At 49.6% G+C, this 17,367-nt stretch overlaps 1 protein-coding gene across 1 annotated transcript in view; it reads right to left on the bottom strand.

Moving 5' to 3' along the window:
- The window catches only part of ARPP21 (cAMP regulated phosphoprotein 21), a 191,809-nt gene that overhangs the window by 56,512 nt on the left and 117,930 nt on the right, over window positions 1-17,367 (bottom strand). Inside the window, 4 exon segments of the mRNA XM_016227816.3 lie at window positions 6,220-6,477; window positions 6,844-6,948; window positions 9,074-9,243; window positions 14,553-14,783. Of these exon segments, the coding sequence (XP_016083302.1) occupies window positions 6,220-6,477; window positions 6,844-6,948; window positions 9,074-9,243; window positions 14,553-14,783 (764 nt within the window).

Below are 17,367 nucleotides of genomic sequence, written 5' to 3'. Positions count from 1 at the left end.
ACTTCAGTAGAGAATCTTTTTCTTATATGGGATTTAATCCTGTACTTTCTAAAAACTGATAACCTAGGCATACCATCAGAAAAGACATCCTTTTTTTTTTAAAGGTGATATAGTCGCTTAACAGTCACATAAACATCTTTCGTATTTGCCCTGAGAAAACTGCTGCCCCGAGGCTGTCCCATCTAAATCTTCCATAAAGTTATTTTCAATCAATCAATGGTATTTATTGAGTGCTTACTGTGTACAGAACACAATACTAAGCGCTTGAGTACAATGCAGCAGAGTTGCCAGACATGTTCCCTGCCCCTAGTGAGTTTACAATCTAGAGGGTTTAAAATCCAGTAAGAATGCTTCCTAACTTCCTTTCAAAGCCTTTTATTCTATCTGCTTCTTTAGAATGGAAACCTCCAACGCATTATGGGTTTTTTTAAAAAATGGTATTTGTTAAGTGCTTACTATGTGCCAGGCACTGTATTGAGCACTAAGGCAGATACAAGATAATCAGGTTGGAGACAGTCCCTGTCCCATATATGGCTCACAGTCTTCATCCCCATTTTACAGATGAGGTAACTGCAGCCCAGAGAAGTGAAATCACTTGCCCAAGGTCACACAGCAGACAAGCAGACTCTAGACTGTAAACTAATTATGGGCAGGGAATGTTTCTGTTATGGCCTGGGAATAGAGCACGAGCCCGGGAGTCAGAAGGTCATGGGTTTTAATGTCGGCTCCGCCACTTGTCTGCTGTGTGACTTTGGGCAAGCCACTTCACTTCTCTGCGCCTCAGTCACCTCATCCGTAAAATGGAGATTGAGACTGTGAGTCCCACGTGGGACAGGGACTCTGTCCAACCTGATAAGCTTGTATCCGCTCAGCGCTTAGTCCGGTGCCTGGCACATAGTAAGCGCTTAACAAAAACCGTAATTATTATCACTATTGTGTTGTATTCTTCCAAGTACTCAGCACAGTGCCCTGAACATAGTAAGCACTAAATAAATATGATTGATTGACTGACGTGGCGGAGCCGGAATTAGAACCCAGATCCTCTGGCTCCCAAACCTGGGGTCTTTCCATTAGGTCACACTCTTCTCTCCTTCTAGACTGTAAGTTCACCGTGGGCAGGTAAGTCTGGTATATCGCTCTAATGGACTCTTCCAAGTGCTTACTACAGTGCTCTGCACACAGTAGGCGCTCAGTAAATATGACTAAAGACCTGACCACAGGATGTAGGTCCTGGAGGCCATGGTAGTGATGAAGCTACTCTGGACCAGGGGTCAGAGTCCTTGATGGCAGAGGTGAGGGAGGGACAACTTTGGCCTTGTCTCTCCTTCTCCTCTAGCCAGAGAGCGTGTAAAGGAGAAGGGCATTTGGGTGAATGTGTGCAGGGTCTTAAGTGCGAGACTGTGTGCGTGCGCCTCGGTGCTCGTGTGCTTTGGTTTATATGAGGCCGTTGAGGGTGTGCGTGTCTATGTGAGCACACGTATGGGAGTGCAGTATTTGTGTACAAATGGATCTATCCCTGCATGGGAGCGGGATTGGGAAGGTGTATTTAAAGCGTGTGGGAATGGGTATTTCATTCATTCGATAGTATTTATTGAGCGCTTACTATGTGCAGAGCACTGTACTAAGCGCTTGGAATGTACAAGACGGCAAGTCGGGCATTTGAGGTAAGAAAGTGTATACGTCTCTAAAAGAAGTGCGTCAGTCAGAGCCCGGTGGGCGTTAGTGAGAGGACGCGAGAGTGAAATTGTAGGGATGACGGAATGTGTAGTTGTGTGTGAGAATATGTGTGCAGGGATATTATGCCCTTGCGTAGGTGAGACGGTGAGTATGTCTGTGTGTGTGAAGGAGTGCCGTGTGAGTGTGCATGAGTGATGGTATATATATGTGTGAACGAAGTGTGTATTTGTCACTTTTTCTCTTGGTGACTGCCTCTCTCCCTTTACTGCATTCTCCTCTCCTCGCTTCTAACTCTTAGCTTTGAACCTGGCCCTTGTTTCCCCTCTCTCACTCTCAGTCTACTAACCACCCCTCTTCATGTTTTTCGAACAGTAATATTATAGACGCCTGGTAATTCCACAAACATGCGCACACGTCGTGAGTTGCAGCTTTTTAAAACATGCATCAAGGGCACAGTCGGTATAACACGCCTAACCCATGGCAGACGTGGACATGCACATAAAACCAGTCTCTAGACTACGGGAGGTAGGACGTGGCTTTAACCCTTCTGACAGCATCATTATCCCTGCCTTCTATTCACCCACTGGCTCTAACGCCTCCCGGTTTGAAAATTTGCCGGGGCGAAGAGCGGATTTGTAAACAAAGAGGAGAATCCATCACAGTCTTGGCCATGGGCTGCAAAGCTTCACTCGCTTCCTCAGGGAAACACATGATTCCTGAGACCCTCACATAAAGCTCCCCTACTCTTCTCCCTGTCCCCTCTCTTGCCTCCCTCTGCTGGATTCAGAGATTTTTTTTTTTTAAGGTATTTGTTAAGCACTCACTCTGTGCCAGGCATCGTCCTAAGAGCTGAGCTAACCAGGTCGGACACAGTCCCTATCCCACATGGGGCTCACATTCTTCATCCCCATTTTATAGACGAGGTAAATGAGGCACCGCGAAGTTAAAGGTCACACAGCCAAGGCATGGTGGAGCCGGGATTAGAACCGGGCCCTCCTGACTACCAGGCCTGTGCTCTATCCACTGGGCCGTGCTGCTTTTCAGAGACGAAGTGAGAAGCATGCGAGGTCATCTCTGGGGGCCTTGCCCCTAGGCCCTTAGAGCCGCTTCTCCAGTCTCAACCTTTCTACGGGCCTCCTACTTCTTGTGGGCAGGGAATGTCAGTGTATCGTACTCTCCCAAGCGCTTAGTACGATGCTCTGCACACGGTAAGTGCTCGATAAATACGACTGATTTGCTCTTGCTGCCCCCCTACTACAACCCAACCCACACGCTTCGCTCCTCAAACGTCAACCTACTCACTGTACCTCAATCTCACCTATCCAGCCGCTGACCGCTCGCCGGTGTCCTGCCTCCATCCCGGAACGCCTTCCCTCCTCATATCCGACAGACAATGACTCTCCCCACCTCACTGAAGTCGCGACTCCTCCAAAAGCCCTTCCCCCACTAAGCCCTCATTTCCTCTTTTCCCACTGTCTTCTGCATCGCTCCGATTTGCTCCCGTTATTCACCCCTCCCTCAGCCCCACAGTTCTTAAGCACATATCTGTAATTTATTTATTCATTTAAATCTGTGAGCTCGTTGTGGGCAGGGAACACACCTACCAACTCTCTTGTACTCTCACATGGGCTCAGCATGATGCTCTGCTCACAGTAAGCTCTCAATAAATAGTATCGATTGATTGATAGTAGAAAGAATTGGTACAGTGCTCTGCACATAGTAAGTGCTCAATAAATACCATTAAATGAAATACTATTGAATGAATCGGGTTGCACACACAAGAGGAACTTCACCATTAATGGAGCAGGCGGGCCAGGGGAGAGTGGAAAGACAGCTGACGAAGTAGTGAGCACTTGACTGTAAACTCTTTGAAAGAGCCTGTCTCCCAACTCTAATGTACTCTACCAAGTGTTTAGTGCAGTGCTCTGCACACAGGAAGTGCTCAATAAGAACCACTGATGGATCAACGTCTCTGGAAGTGAAGGAAAAAAGGAGACAAGAGGAAATGAAAACTGCAAAGCATAAATGTTTGAGTAGAACCCTTTGTTCCCGCCTCTCTTCTAAATCTAGGCCTCTCTTCCCAACGCCCACCCGCTTTGAGCTTAAGGGAACAGATCACTTTAGGAGGCCATTTGACTTCTGAAACCTAGAGGGGGACAAAGTAATCAGAGTTTATACACTTGCCCTGACGGTCTGTGGGCAGAATATTCATTTCAGTTTTCTGGGCCTATATATCTATTTTGCTTTTCTAAGAAGTGCAGTCTTTGAGGTCTTTTGCCTTTAAGAAGAATGCTAATGAAGCAGTCACTTTGGGCAATATCTTTTTACCTATCGCTGCAGGTCTGGGAAAAAAAAAGTCACAGCTGCTCGGCCTGATTGTGAACATCTGTTTTCGTTTCAGGCACTTGCAGATTCGTTGAAGAGACTGAAGAAGAAGCTACCATTTCAGGCCCACCAGGGGTTCTGAATTTTCTCCGCTCCTGGTGGGAGGGGATATTGAAATCTCTTCATCCAGCTCGTTTTTATTTTTTATTTTTCCTGCGATGGAGGACGGGGAGGCTCTTCCATTAAACATCCTGCCAACTTTTCATTTTGACGGTCGAGACGGGCAGGAATGGTTACGTGCTAGTTAGCTGGGGGAACAGTGTGACTATTTCATACCAGATGATTAGCTTGGAGCCATTTCATTTGCTGGGAAGATAATTAGGTTATTAACGGGTTCCCCGTTTCCTAAACTTGCTGGAAACCATAGCTGTTGGAACGACGGTCCTTAGTCACGGCGCTGAAGATGAGTCATGGGGAAGGAAGCCGAAGGTGAGCAATCAATTTAGTCCCGAGAACCGGGATGAAGGATCATTTTCCGATTGAGATTGAAAAAAACAGAACAATATTGTTTATTGGAATGTTAAGTTGCTGATAAAGGAACTCCTGACCCTCAGTATTCTAGACTGCAGAATCAGTGCAGTAATTTTTAATTAAATGGGAATTCTGCTTCATCTATATGTGCCTTGAAAGCGGGCCAGAAACTCCTCTGTGCATTTTACTTCTTGACAGTAATCACTTCCAATATTCTGCAGAGATACCCAGGAGACGGCCGGGGATGTTTGGTGGCGAACGGTAAAACATAATCAGTCTTTGGGAAGACAGTAAAAATCACTGATCTGTGGTGTCTTACATGTTCGAGTCAATTAAATATGATTAATGGCCGCCTGGGCTGGTGTGTCTGAGGTTCGCTATCAGCGCAAGGGACGGAGAGAGACCTGGCTGTGGGCTGGGCTGCCTCTTTTGTATTCACGGCCACGATGCAACTCGAAGCCCAGACTGGCGAACAGAAAATGCACGTGGCGTTGATGGGAAAGGGAGGACTGGGGGGACGTGAGTTCAAGGCCCGGCAGGGATCTCTTCAGGTCATTCAGTCTGATCCTCTGCTTCCACAGGGGCTGTGCCCAAGTCTCGTTACTACTACTAATAATTAATAATGATAATTATGGTACTTGAGTGCTTAGTGTGTGTCAAGCGCTGTTCTTAGCTGTGGGGGAGATACAAGCTAATCAGCTGGGACATAGCCCCACATGGGCCTCAGACTCTTAATCCCCATTTTACAGATGATGGAACTGAGGCCCAGAGAAGTGAAGTGACTTGGCCAAGGTCATAGAGCAGACGGGGCAGAGCTAAGATTAGAACCCAGGTCCTTCTTACTTTTAGGTCCATACTCTATCCACTAAACCATGCTACTTGTGCTTATGATGGACATAAGGCTGTGTCCTATATGTAAGGATCTAGGACGCATAATGCTTTGCACATGATAAATGTTCAATAATTACCATTGATAATGATGATTCCCTTGTTCTCTTGCATTTTTGCAATTATTCTGACTTCCTTATATGTAAAGGACACTAGCTTGGAGATGGTAGAATAGGATTTCTCCCTCCCTTTCTTTTTCTCTGTATCTCTACCTCTTTATATCTCTTCCTCTCTTTGTCTCCCCATTTAGTTCTCTCTTTTCCCCTCTTTATCTGTTTGCTTCTCCATCTATTTCTCTTTAGTCTCTCATTCTCTTTCTCTCTATGTCTCTCCACCTTTTTAATATTTCTTCCTCTTTTTTTCTCTCCCCCTAGTTCTCTCTCTCTTGATATCTCTTCCTCTGTCTCTGCACCGGTTTCTATCTCTTCCTCTCTTTGTTTCTCCATCTTTTCCTCTCTCGATCTCTCTTCCTCTCTCTCTCTCTCAATTTTTCTTCTCCTCTGTTCCTGTCTGTCCATCTTTATCCCCGCCTGCTGTCCCCCCCCCCCCCCGATCCCTTTCTCTCTGCCTCTCTTTCACTCTTTTTCCAGCACCGGTTTGCCTGCGACACGATGATGGTCCAACCCCAGTGATGGGCAGCGTTTGGATAGGAGGCTGTCCATGCCCCTGCCCCGAGGACATGGACACGGACCTCCACGGATGGCACGACTCATCCAAGGCCATGAGCGAGAAGCCTCCGTTGTCAGAGGGCTCGAACGTCGCCACAGGCCCCGGTCACCCTAACGGAGCCATACTAACCTGAGCAGAAGCGGGCTGCTGTATGTACCCCTGGGGGGACGGAGGCTGGAGGATTTGCTGGGAGACGGGAGGCCCAGAGCCGGAGAAGCCCGCCGGAGGAAGCTGTGGGTTGGTAGAGGCTAACACGTAGCCAGGCTGCTGGGCTGGAGGCTGCAGGATCGGTGAGGAGAACACGGGGCCGGCTGGTGGCTCCGGGGTGTCTCCTGAAGACTGCCGGCTCAGACTCATATGGCTGAACTGGGTTGTCACCTCATCTCTCTGCAAGGCACCGAGTCCGGGGAATCATCGTTATTAGGAAGGAGAAGGAGGAGGGGATGGGAAAGGAGAAGAGGAAGAGGAAGGAGAAGAAAAAGGGGGAGGAGGAGGAGGCTACACTGCTCCCCATCCTTTTTGCATTCAGTCGTATTTCTTAAGTGCTTACTGTGTGCAGAGCTTGGGAGAGTACAATACAACAATAAGCAGAAAAACTTCCTCTTTGCTATTTAATTATTTAACCAGAACGGGCATCCAAGTCAGCGAACCGTGACACATACATAGCTGCCTGGAATCTTCCATTCCACCCACCTCCCATACCCTGCAAGTGCCCGTCCCAAGGAAGAGACAAAAAGCCAAGAAATAGCCTACCACGGGGTATTGCTGCGTTGGGGACAGTGGCAGAAGATGTTGGGGTGGATAAGAAACTGCTGGATATTGCACCGACTGGGAAGAAGGCTGCATGGCCTGAACAGGCTGAAATGAAAACAGAAGAAAAGCTTGAATCGGAAAGTAGCAAATCGTCAGAATACCAACTCCGCACTCAGCCGTAGACAGAGAAGCTCTGCAGAGCGGTCAATGAAGTTCTGCTTCTGGGGGATTTGTCCACCCAGATCTCTGCTTCTGTTGAGTGACAGCCTGAACTTCATTTTGGGGGTTGTGACTACCCGACTTTCTTCTTTTGAAGGGGCAGTCTCTTGTCCATATTATTATTTTTTTGGGGGGAGGGGGTACCTGACTCTCTTCTTCTGGAGGGGCAGTCGATTGATCATACTTTTTGGGGGAGTCATCTGATAATCTTCTTTTGGAGGGGCAGTCTACTAATCATGTTCCTTGGGGCACCACTCTAGTGTCTTCTTTGGGAGAAGCAGTCTACTGATCATACTCTTTTGGGGAGCCTCCTGACTTTCTTCTATTGGAAGGACAGTTAATTTACCATGGTTTTTTGGGGGGGGTCCACCTGACTCCTCTTTTGGGGAGCCTCCTGACTTTCTTCTATTGGAAGGACAGTTAACTTACCATGGTTTTTTTGGGGGGTCCACCTGACTCTTCTTTTGGAAGGGCGGTCTATTGACCATATTCTTGTGGGGGACCACCAGTCCGTCTTCTATAGGAGGGGCAGATATCTCTTCTTTGAGGGGGTGGATTCCCACCTCTACTTTTAGGGGGCAACCACTCAATTCTCTTTCATTTTTAGGGTGGCCTTCCAACTTACTGCTTTTGATGGGTTGCAGCTGGAATTCTTGGCTTTAGAAGGGGAGGATGCCCTACTCTCTTCTTTTGGTGGGGTATTTCAGTTATATTTTATTGCTATTGTTTTTGTCTGTCTCCCCCGATTAGACTGTAAGCCCATCAGTGGGCAGGGACTGTCTCTACCTGTTGCCGATCTGTACATTCCAAGTGCTTAGTACAGTGCTCTGCACATAGTAAGCGCTCAACAAATACTATTGAATTGAATTATATTTCAGTTATAGTTGGGGGGCTCCTGCATCACTTGGGTGACCACCCGACTATCTTCGTCTGTGGCAGCGACCGTAAGCCTCACTGCTTTCGATGGGAGGTTGCTCAGTTCTCCGTTGTTGGTGAGCGTAAGCTCCCAAATTACTTCTTTTTTTTGCCCCAACCTCTGCTTTGGGGGATTAGAACGGTTCTCAGACCCGTGCCCTTTCCTCTAGCCCACACTTCTTCTAAAGCTCGGTGTGTCTAACAGGTTTTCGGCGGCATCCGGAGAAGCAGTGTGGCCTAGTGAATAGACCACGGGCCTGGGAGGAACCCGAGTTCTAATCCCAGCTTCGACACTCGTCTGTTGTGGGACCTTGGACAGGTCACTTCACTTCTCTGGGGCTCAGTTACCTCATCTGTAGAAGGGGGATTAAGACTGCGAGTCCCATGTGGGACAAGGACTATGTCCAATCTTGTATCTACTCCAGCAGTTAGTGCAGCGCCTGGCACGAAGTAAGCTCTTAACAAATACCTTAAAACAACAAAACGAACACTGTGGGATTGCCTCGCCGTTCCCAACTTGTATCTACTCCAGCAGTTAGTACAGTGCCTGGCGCCTAGTAAGCTCTTAACAAATACCATAAAACAACAAAACAAACACTTGCCGTTCCCATCGCTTGGAAGGAATCTACCTCCTCAGCGACGTCACAGATGTCGGAATTGGAATCGCTGTTGGAGAGCCCATTCAGGAGGTCCCCGCCTACTTATTTATTACCTATAGAGAAGCAGCGTGGCTCAGTGGAAAGAGCACGGGCTTTGGAGTCAGAGGTCATGAGTTCAAATCCCAGCTCCGCCACTTGTCAGCTGTGTGACTCTGGGCAAGTCACTTAACTTCTCTGTGCCTCAGTTACCTCATCTGTAAAATGGGGATTAAGACTGTGAGCCCCACGTGGGACGACCTGATTCCCTTGTGTCTACCCCAGCGCTTAGAACAGTGCTCGGCACATAGTAAGCGCATAACAAATACCAACATTATTATTATTTGGAACGGAAGCCATATCGAGAACGCCTTTGGTCCCCGATTCGTCCTCCCCAAAATGGTGGGCAATAGAGAGCCCCCGTTGCTTTCCCAGAAGGTCCTTCTCATGCACCACTGTACCTGGGGGAGAAGGTGATTCGCCATTTGCTGCTGAGGAGGCTGAGGCTGCTGCTGGCTTTGGGGCAGAGGCTGTTGCTGGGACTGGCCGACCATCTGGCTCCTCATTGGCTGTTGACTGCTGGGCGGGTTGTATATTGCAGGTGTGCCATCGGGGTTCACGAACGGCTGGCCTGGAACAAAACGTCGGGGTGGGGTGAGAATTCCCCTCCCCAGGAGCATTTGATCGATTCTCCCGGGAAAGAGCCAATCCAAATAATAATGATAATAACATTTGTGATATTTGCTGAGTGCTTACTAAATGCTAGGCACCGTACTAAGCGCTGGGGTGGATACAAGCAAATCAGATTGGACACAGTCCCTGTCCCATGTGGGGCTCATAGTCCCAATCCTCATTTTACAGATGAAGTAACGAGGCATAGAGAAGTGAAGTGACTTTCCCAAGGTCACTCAGCAGCTACGTGGCGGGGTGGGGAATAGAACCCATGACCTCTGACTCCCAGGCCCGTGCTCGATCCACATGCACTCTGCATCGTAGTCAGGGACTGGTTAATGCCAACTGACCCTCCTCCGCCATCAACTATTTACTGCTCCGGAAGGGCGTCCTATTAAGCTAGTCGCTCTCTATTTTTGCCGCTTGGTCTGTCAGTACTGAAAATTTTCCAGGTGCGATCCTGCGAGGGGAGAGGCACTGTACTAAGCTCTTAATAATAATAATGATATATGGTATTTGTTAAGGGCTTACTGTGCGCCAGGCACTAAATGCTGGGGTAGATACAAGCTAATCAGATTGCGCACACAGGTTGTCCCACCTGGGGCTCCGCAGTTTTAATCCCCGTTTTACAGAGAAGTGAATTGATTTGCCCAAGGTCACACGGCAGACAAGTGGTGGAGTGGGAATTAGAACCCAATTCCTTCTACCTTCCAGGCCCGGGCTCTATCCGCTAGGCCATGATGCCTCTCGCAAGAGTGGAATATGCTGTAAGCTCTTGGGAAAGTACAAGAGAATTAGCAGACACATTCCCTGCCCCAAATGAGTTTACAGTCTAAAGGGGGAGACGACATTAATGTGAAGAATAATTTATGACATATAATTTAAAGATACGGATTTAGAAGTGCCGTGGGGTTGGGGGGTGGGGGGAATATCAAATGTTGAAATGTTGAAAGGGCTTTTATCGAATTCTGCCCCTAAGTCCAACCCTTTCGGGAGTGGGCATTTCAGCTCCGGATCACTCTGCTGCTAAACAAAGAGAATCATCAAGGGACTCCAAGGGGCATTTAAAAATTTACCAACTCCAATTCCCTGCGGGCCCAGGGCACCAAACGGTGAAAAACCCACTGGACGCTAATAGCTTTTGACTTACTGATCGTTAGAGCCTGACAGACTTTTTCCCGCCCAATTCTGATTGGCTTTCTTAATGGGAAAATCAATCAATAAATCACTCAATTATATTTATTCAGCCCTTACTATTGCCGAGTACTGTGCTAAGCACTTGGGAGAGTACTCTACAAGGAAATTGTCGTGTACCCTCCCCCCCTCAAGAGCTTAGTACTCTACATAAAGTTAAAGCACTCAATAAAAGCCATTGCCGTAATGGATGGAATACTGGTCTGGGAGTCAGAAGGTCATGGATTTTCCTCACAGTCTTTTTTCTCTTTCCTCCACCATTTGTCTGTTGCGTGGCCCTGGGCAAGTCACTTCACTTTTCTGGGCCTCAGTTACCTCATCTGTAAAATGGGGATTGAGACTGTGAGCCCATGCGGGACAGGGACTGTGTCCAACCCTATGTGCTTGTATCAACTCCAGTGCTTAGTACAGTGCCTGGCACATAGTAAGCACTGAACAAATACCACAGCCATTACATTATTATTATTAGTAATGCCACATGGTATGGGATGGAAGAAAATGAATAAGCTTCAACTTACTTTCACTTACACAACTTACTTTCACTTATACATTTTATAGGGTTTTTTTGTTTTGTGAAGCTCAAATGACATTGCTATCCCTATTTGGCTGCTAATAATCATAAAACTCATGTTTTTCAAGCACCTACTGTGTGCTAAGTGCTGGTATAATAATAATAATGTTGGTATTTGTTAAGCGCTTACTATGTGCAGAGCACTGTTCTAAGCGCTGGGGGAGATACAGGGTGAGCAGGTTGCCCCACGTGGGGTTCACAGTTTTAATCCCCATCTTACAGATGAGGTAACTGAGGCGCAGAGAAGTTGTGACTTGCCCACAGTCACACAGCTGATAAGTGGCAGAGCCAGCCTTCGAACCCATGACCTCTGACTACCAAGCCCGGGCTCTTTCCACTCAGCCAGAGACAGGATAACTGGTTTGGACACAGTCCCTATCCCACTGTTGATGGAATAGACTCCTGTGATCTTCTCCTGGTGTAGGTTTCTGGACCCTGCTGAGATTTCTCTTCGTTGATAATGAGGATCAAAATAACCGCGATATTTGTTTAGTACTTACTGTGCACCAGGCACTCTACCGTGCACTGGGTTGGATACAAGCAAGTTGCAGTCCCTGTCCCACGTGGGGCTCACAGTCTCAATCCCAATTTCACAGATGAGGGAACTGAGGCACAGAGAAGTGACTTGCCCAGGGTCACCCAGCAGACAAGTGGTGGATCGGGGATTGGAACCCACGACCGTCTCGACTCCCAGGGCCGTGCTCTAGCCACTGCGCCGCGCTGCTTCCTGTATTGCCACAGAGAGTATTTTCCGGATTGACCTCCAGCTGTGTGACCACGCTCAGCCCTTTCTCCCTCTTTCACTGACAGGATTGTAGACGAAAATGCCCGCAAAACCACGGCTCTCATTCCAGAGCTGCTCTTCCGTTCTGTCCCGCGCGGCGTGCCCGTGAGATGCATCGGGCGGGCTTCGGCTACTAGTACGTGACCCAGAGCAGAGGCCCAGCTCCCTCCGGGTTTGCTATCTGAAATCACTCTGTCTCAATTAAAAGGGACAATACTTAAACCCACTAGCAGAGGATGAGTTTTGAATGAATCCTCGCCCCTGCACGCGCTACAGAGTCCTCCAGGTTTCTCAACTGAGTCTATTCTCGTTCCAAAAAATAATCACCACGGATTTCTTCACGAAACACTGGGATGAGGGAAAGCCAGGCTGCTGGCATTCGAGAAACATCCCCGCGCCCTCTGCCCCCACATCGAGCCTGAAATTAAATCCAACCCGAGTTCCCTTAAAAGTAGGCTATCAAGTGAAATTTCAGAAAAGCCAGAACTGTCCCTGAGGATTCAGTGTCGGAACAATTAGAAACTTTCACTCTTGACTAGGATTCTGTTATGTTGTTCTTCCCAATATAGGGCTCAACATGGGGAGCGGCATGATGTAGTAGATAGAGCACGGGCCTGGGAGTCAGAAGGTCATGGGTTCTAATCTCGGCTCCCCTCATGTGTCTGCTATATGGCCTTGGGCAAGTCACTTCACTTCTCTGGGCCTCGGTTACCTCATTGGTAAAATGGGATCAAGACTGTAAGCTCCACCTGGAACAGGGACCGCGTCCAACCCTATTAACAGATCTATCCCGGTGCTTAGAACAGTGCCTGGCATATAGTAAGCACTTAACAAACACCTTTTCTTTCTTCCACAAAAAAGAATCTCAGAAAGGCAATATGGTGATTTCCCTGCAATGCGACCCTGATGTCTGTTTGTCTCCATCTGGAAGGAATTCTCCTTTCGGTAGCAAGTCCTACTTAGTGATATCTCTCTGATCTCCCTTCCTCCTCTCTCTCCCCGCTCCGGTCTATTCTTCACTCCGCCGCCCGGCTCATCTTCCCGCAGAAACGCTCTGGGCCTGTCACTCCCCTTCTTAAACACCTCCAGCGGTTGCCTATCGACCCCCGCTCCAAACAAAAACTCCTCACTCTAGGCTTCGAGGCTCTCCGTCCCCTTGCCCCTTCCCACCTCTCCTCCCTTCTCTCTTTCCACCGCCCACCCCGCACGCTCCGCTCCTCCGCCGCCCACCTCCTCGCCATCCCCCGGTCTCGCCCGTCCCGCCGTCGACCCCCGGGCCGCGTCCTCCCGCGGTCCCGGAACGCCCTCCCTCCTCGCCTCCGCCGAACTGATTCTCTTCCCCTCTTCGAAACCCTACTTAAAACTCACCTCCTCCGAGAGGCCTTCCCGGACTGAACTCCTCTTCTCCCTCTACTCCCTCTACCAACCCCCCTTTCACCTCTCTGCAGCTAAACCCTCTTTTCCCCCTTTCCCTCTGCTCCTCCCCCACTCCCTTCCCATCCCCTCAGCACCGTACTCGTCTGCTCGACTGTATATATTTTCATCACCCTATTTATTTTGTTAATGATTTCATCGCCTCGATTCTATTTAGTCGCCATTGTTTTTATGAGATGTTATTCCCCTCAACTCTATTCATCGCCTTCGTTCTCGTCTGTCCGTCTCCTCCGATTAGACCGTGAGCCCGTCAAACGGCAGGGACCGTCTCTGTCTGTTGCCGACTTGTTCATTCCAAGCGCTTAGTACAGTGCTCTGCACATAGTAAGTGCTCAGTAAATACTATTGAAAGAATGAGTAAGGACTTTAGCTGATCACTCAACTAATACCGTCCTTCCCCCGCCCCTGCAAGACCGTAGGAATTCTGGCCCAAAGGAAGCCTAAAGAATAATAATAATAATGTTGGTATTTGTTAAGTGCTATGTGCCAAGCAGTGTTCTAAGCGCTGGGGTAGATACAGGGTCATCAGATTGTCCCACGTAAGGCTCACAGTCTCAATCCCCATTTTACAGATGAGGTAACTGAGGCACTGAGAAGGGACTTGCCCAGAGTCACACAGCTGACAGGTGCGGGGCCGGGATTAGAACCCATGACCTCTGACTCCTAAACCCGGGCTCTCTCCACTGAGCCACGCTGGGACACCCAACCGGAACTCCTGGGGTTCCCGGAGTCCTTCAGCACCCTGAGGGATTTGGGGAAACGGATGGGGGATGGAGGCCTGCTTGACTAGAGAAGCAGCATGGCGTAGTGGATAGAGCCCGGGCCCGGGAGTCAGAAGGTCACGGGTTCTAACCCTGGCTCCTCCACTTGTCTCCTGGGTGAACTTGGGTAAGTCGCTGCACTTCTCGGGACCTCAGTCACCTCATCTGTAAAATGGGGATTGAGACCGTGAGCCCCAAGTAGGACAGGGACTGTGTCCGACCCGATCTGCCCGTATCCCTCCCGGCACTTCCAACAGTGCCTGGCAGAATATGAGCAACTTAATAAATCCCATAATAATTATAATTAGACCCCGGGCATTCCTCTGGCCCCGTGGTTTCCTCTCCAGACAGATGAGAAAGGGAGGTTCAAGATGGAGCAGAAAGGGAAGAGCATATTCCCAGGGGAGGAGTCCATAGAGAAGGAAGAAGGTGGACCTAATAGACGCTCCCTCCCGGACCAGCATCGGGGAGAGGAGAATCCCCAGTGGGAGCACTGGGTGACCGGGAGGCCCCACGACACTGACCTGTGTGCGGATTGAGGAGGATGCTGCCCGGTGGGATGCCCGCAGCTTCAAGTGGAAGCAAGATGTAGCTGGTGTTGCCGGGAGCTACCTGGCCGCCCAGGCTGTTCTCCGGGTAAGGCCCGCCCGCCGTCGTGCCGGCCGGGACCCCGGGGCCCATCGGTGCCCCTTGGAGAGGCTGATGGGTCCGTGACAGCGATCCCGAGGAGCCCGTGCTGCTGGGAGACTCGGAACCTGGAACGGCAAGACGCGGAGATGAAGGCGGAAGCCGATCGCGGCGCTTGCTGAGCGCTTACGACAGGCCGAGCACCGTTCTGAGCAACTCACCTCCTCCAAGAGGCCTTCCCGGACCGAGCTCCCCTTCTCCCTCTACTCCCTCCACCACCTCTCCGCGGCTTAACCCTCTTTTCCCCGCATCTCCCTCCGCTCCTCCCCCTCTCCCTTCCCGTCCCCTCGGCACCGTACTCGTCCGCTCGACTGTATGTATTTTCATCCCCCTATTTATTTTGTTAATGAGATGTACATCGCCTCGATTCCATTCAGTCGCCATCGGTTTTTACGAGACGTCCTTCCCCTCGACTCTATCCATCGCCTTCGTTCTCGTCCGGCCGTCTCCCCCGATCAGACCGTGAGCCCGTCGGACGGCGGGGACCGTCTCTATCTGTTGCCGACTCGTTCGTCCCAAGCGCTTAGTACAGTGCTCCGCACATAGTGAGCGCTCAATAAATACTATTGAATGAATGAATGAACGTTAATCAGGTCGGGCACAGTCCCTGTCCCACGTGGGGCTCACGCTCTCAGTGTCCGTTTTACAGACGAGGGAGACGAGGCCCGGAGAAGTGGATCGACCTCGGGCACGCGGTGGAGCCGGCATTAGAACCCAGTTCCTCCTGGCTCCCAGGCCTGTGCTCTATCCACTAAGCCGCACTGCTTGATGATAAGCTCGTGGTGGGTGGGGAATGGGTTCGAATCCCAGCTCTGCCCCTTGTCGGCCGTGTGACTGTGGGCAAGTCACTTCACTTCTCTGAACCTCAGTGACCTCATCTGCAAAATGGGGTTGAAGACCGTGAGCCCCACGTGGGACAACCTGATGACCCTGTATCTCCCCCAGCGCTTAGGACAGTGCTCTGCACAGAGTAAGCGCTTAACGAATCCCAACCCTCTTCTATTGTATTCTTCCACGCGCTTAAAACGATGCTCAGTAAGGGCTCAGTGGATATCACCCATCGACTGACCGACTGTCAGCTGGCACCGCCGGGCCGTGCGAGACCGACCCCTGGGACGTAATAATGTTGGTATTTGTTAAGCGCTTACTATGTGCAGAGCACTGTTCTAAGCGCTGGGGGAGATACAAGGTAATCAGGTTGTCCCACGTGAGGCTCACAGTCTCAATCCCCATTTTACAGATGAGAAAACTGAGGCCCAGAGAAGTTGGCAGATAGAAATAGCCTCTCTGGTCATTCATTCATTCACTTTAATTCAATAGTATTTATTGAGCGCTTACTGTCTGCAGAACACTGTAATAAGCTCTTGGGAGAGTACTCATACCCCAACCCTAATAATAAAAAATTATTATTAGCCACAACAGTCGTAATAGTAATGATGTCAGCCACGCGTTTTCTGGTTTTATCGATGGTATTTTTAAAGCGCTACACTCTGTGCTAGACACCCTACTAAATGAGAAGCAGCTTGGCTTAGTGGCAAGAGCACGGGCGTGGGAGTCAGAGGTCGTGGGTTCTAATTCTCACTCCGCCACTTGCCTGCTCTGTGACCTTGGGCAAGTCACTTTACCTCTCTGTGCCTCAGTTTCCTCATCTTAAAATGGGGATTAATAGTGTGAGCCCCACATGGGACAACCTGACTACCCTGAATCTGCCCCAGTGCTTAGAACAGTGCTTGGCACATAGTAAGGGCTTAGCAAGGGCTTGAGAAGCAGCGTGGCTCAGTGGAAAGAGCCCGGGCTTTGGAGTTAGAGGTCATGGGTTCGAATCCCACCTCGGCCACTTGTCAGCTATGTGACTTTGGGCAAGTCACTTAACTTCTCAGTGCCTCAGTTACCTCATCTCTAAAATGGGGATGAACTGTGAGCCCTACATGGGACAACCTGATTCCCCCGTGTCTACCGCAGCGCTTAGAACAGTGCTCTGCACATAGTAAGCGCTTAACAGATACCAACGTTACGAGAAGCAGCGTGGCTCAGTGGAAAGAGCACGGGCTTTGGAGTCAGAGGTCATGAGTTCGAATCCCAGCTCTGCCACCCGTCAGCCGTGTGACTGTGGGCAAGTCACTTCACTTCACTGTGCCTCAGTTCCCTCAGCTGTAAAATGGGGATGAAGACTGTGAGCCCCACGTGGGACAACCTGATTCCCCTGTGTCTACCCCGGCGCTTAGAACAGTGCTCTGCACATCGTAAGCGCTTAACACATACTAACATTATCATTATTATTATGTGTCGCCCCACGCAAAGCGGTATGACCTGGTGGAAAGAGCACAGGGCTGGGAGTCAGCAGGGAACATGTCTAATAATAATACTTATTATTATGGTACTTGTTAAGCGCTTGCTATGTGCCAAGCGCTGTTCCAAGCACTGGGGTAGATACGAATTAATCGGTTTGGACACAGTCTCTGTCCCACGTGGGACTCACATTCTTATCCCCATTTTACAGAGGAGGTGACTGAGGCCCAGAGAAGTTAAGGATCTGTTATATTGCATTCTCCCAAGTGCTTAGTGCAGTGATCTGCGCACAGTAAGCACTCAATGAATACGATGGACAGAGCTGGGGTGCTGGGTTTTTTTGGTTGGGTGTTTTTTTTTGGA

This window comes from Ornithorhynchus anatinus, chromosome 21, assembly GCF_004115215.2.
Source record: "Ornithorhynchus anatinus isolate Pmale09 chromosome 21, mOrnAna1.pri.v4, whole genome shotgun sequence".
In the NCBI taxonomy this organism is placed as follows: Eukaryota; Metazoa; Chordata; class Mammalia; order Monotremata; family Ornithorhynchidae; genus Ornithorhynchus; species Ornithorhynchus anatinus.
The sequence above is the reverse complement of the archived record's forward strand: the minus strand, read 5'-3'. Positions and strand labels throughout refer to the sequence as shown.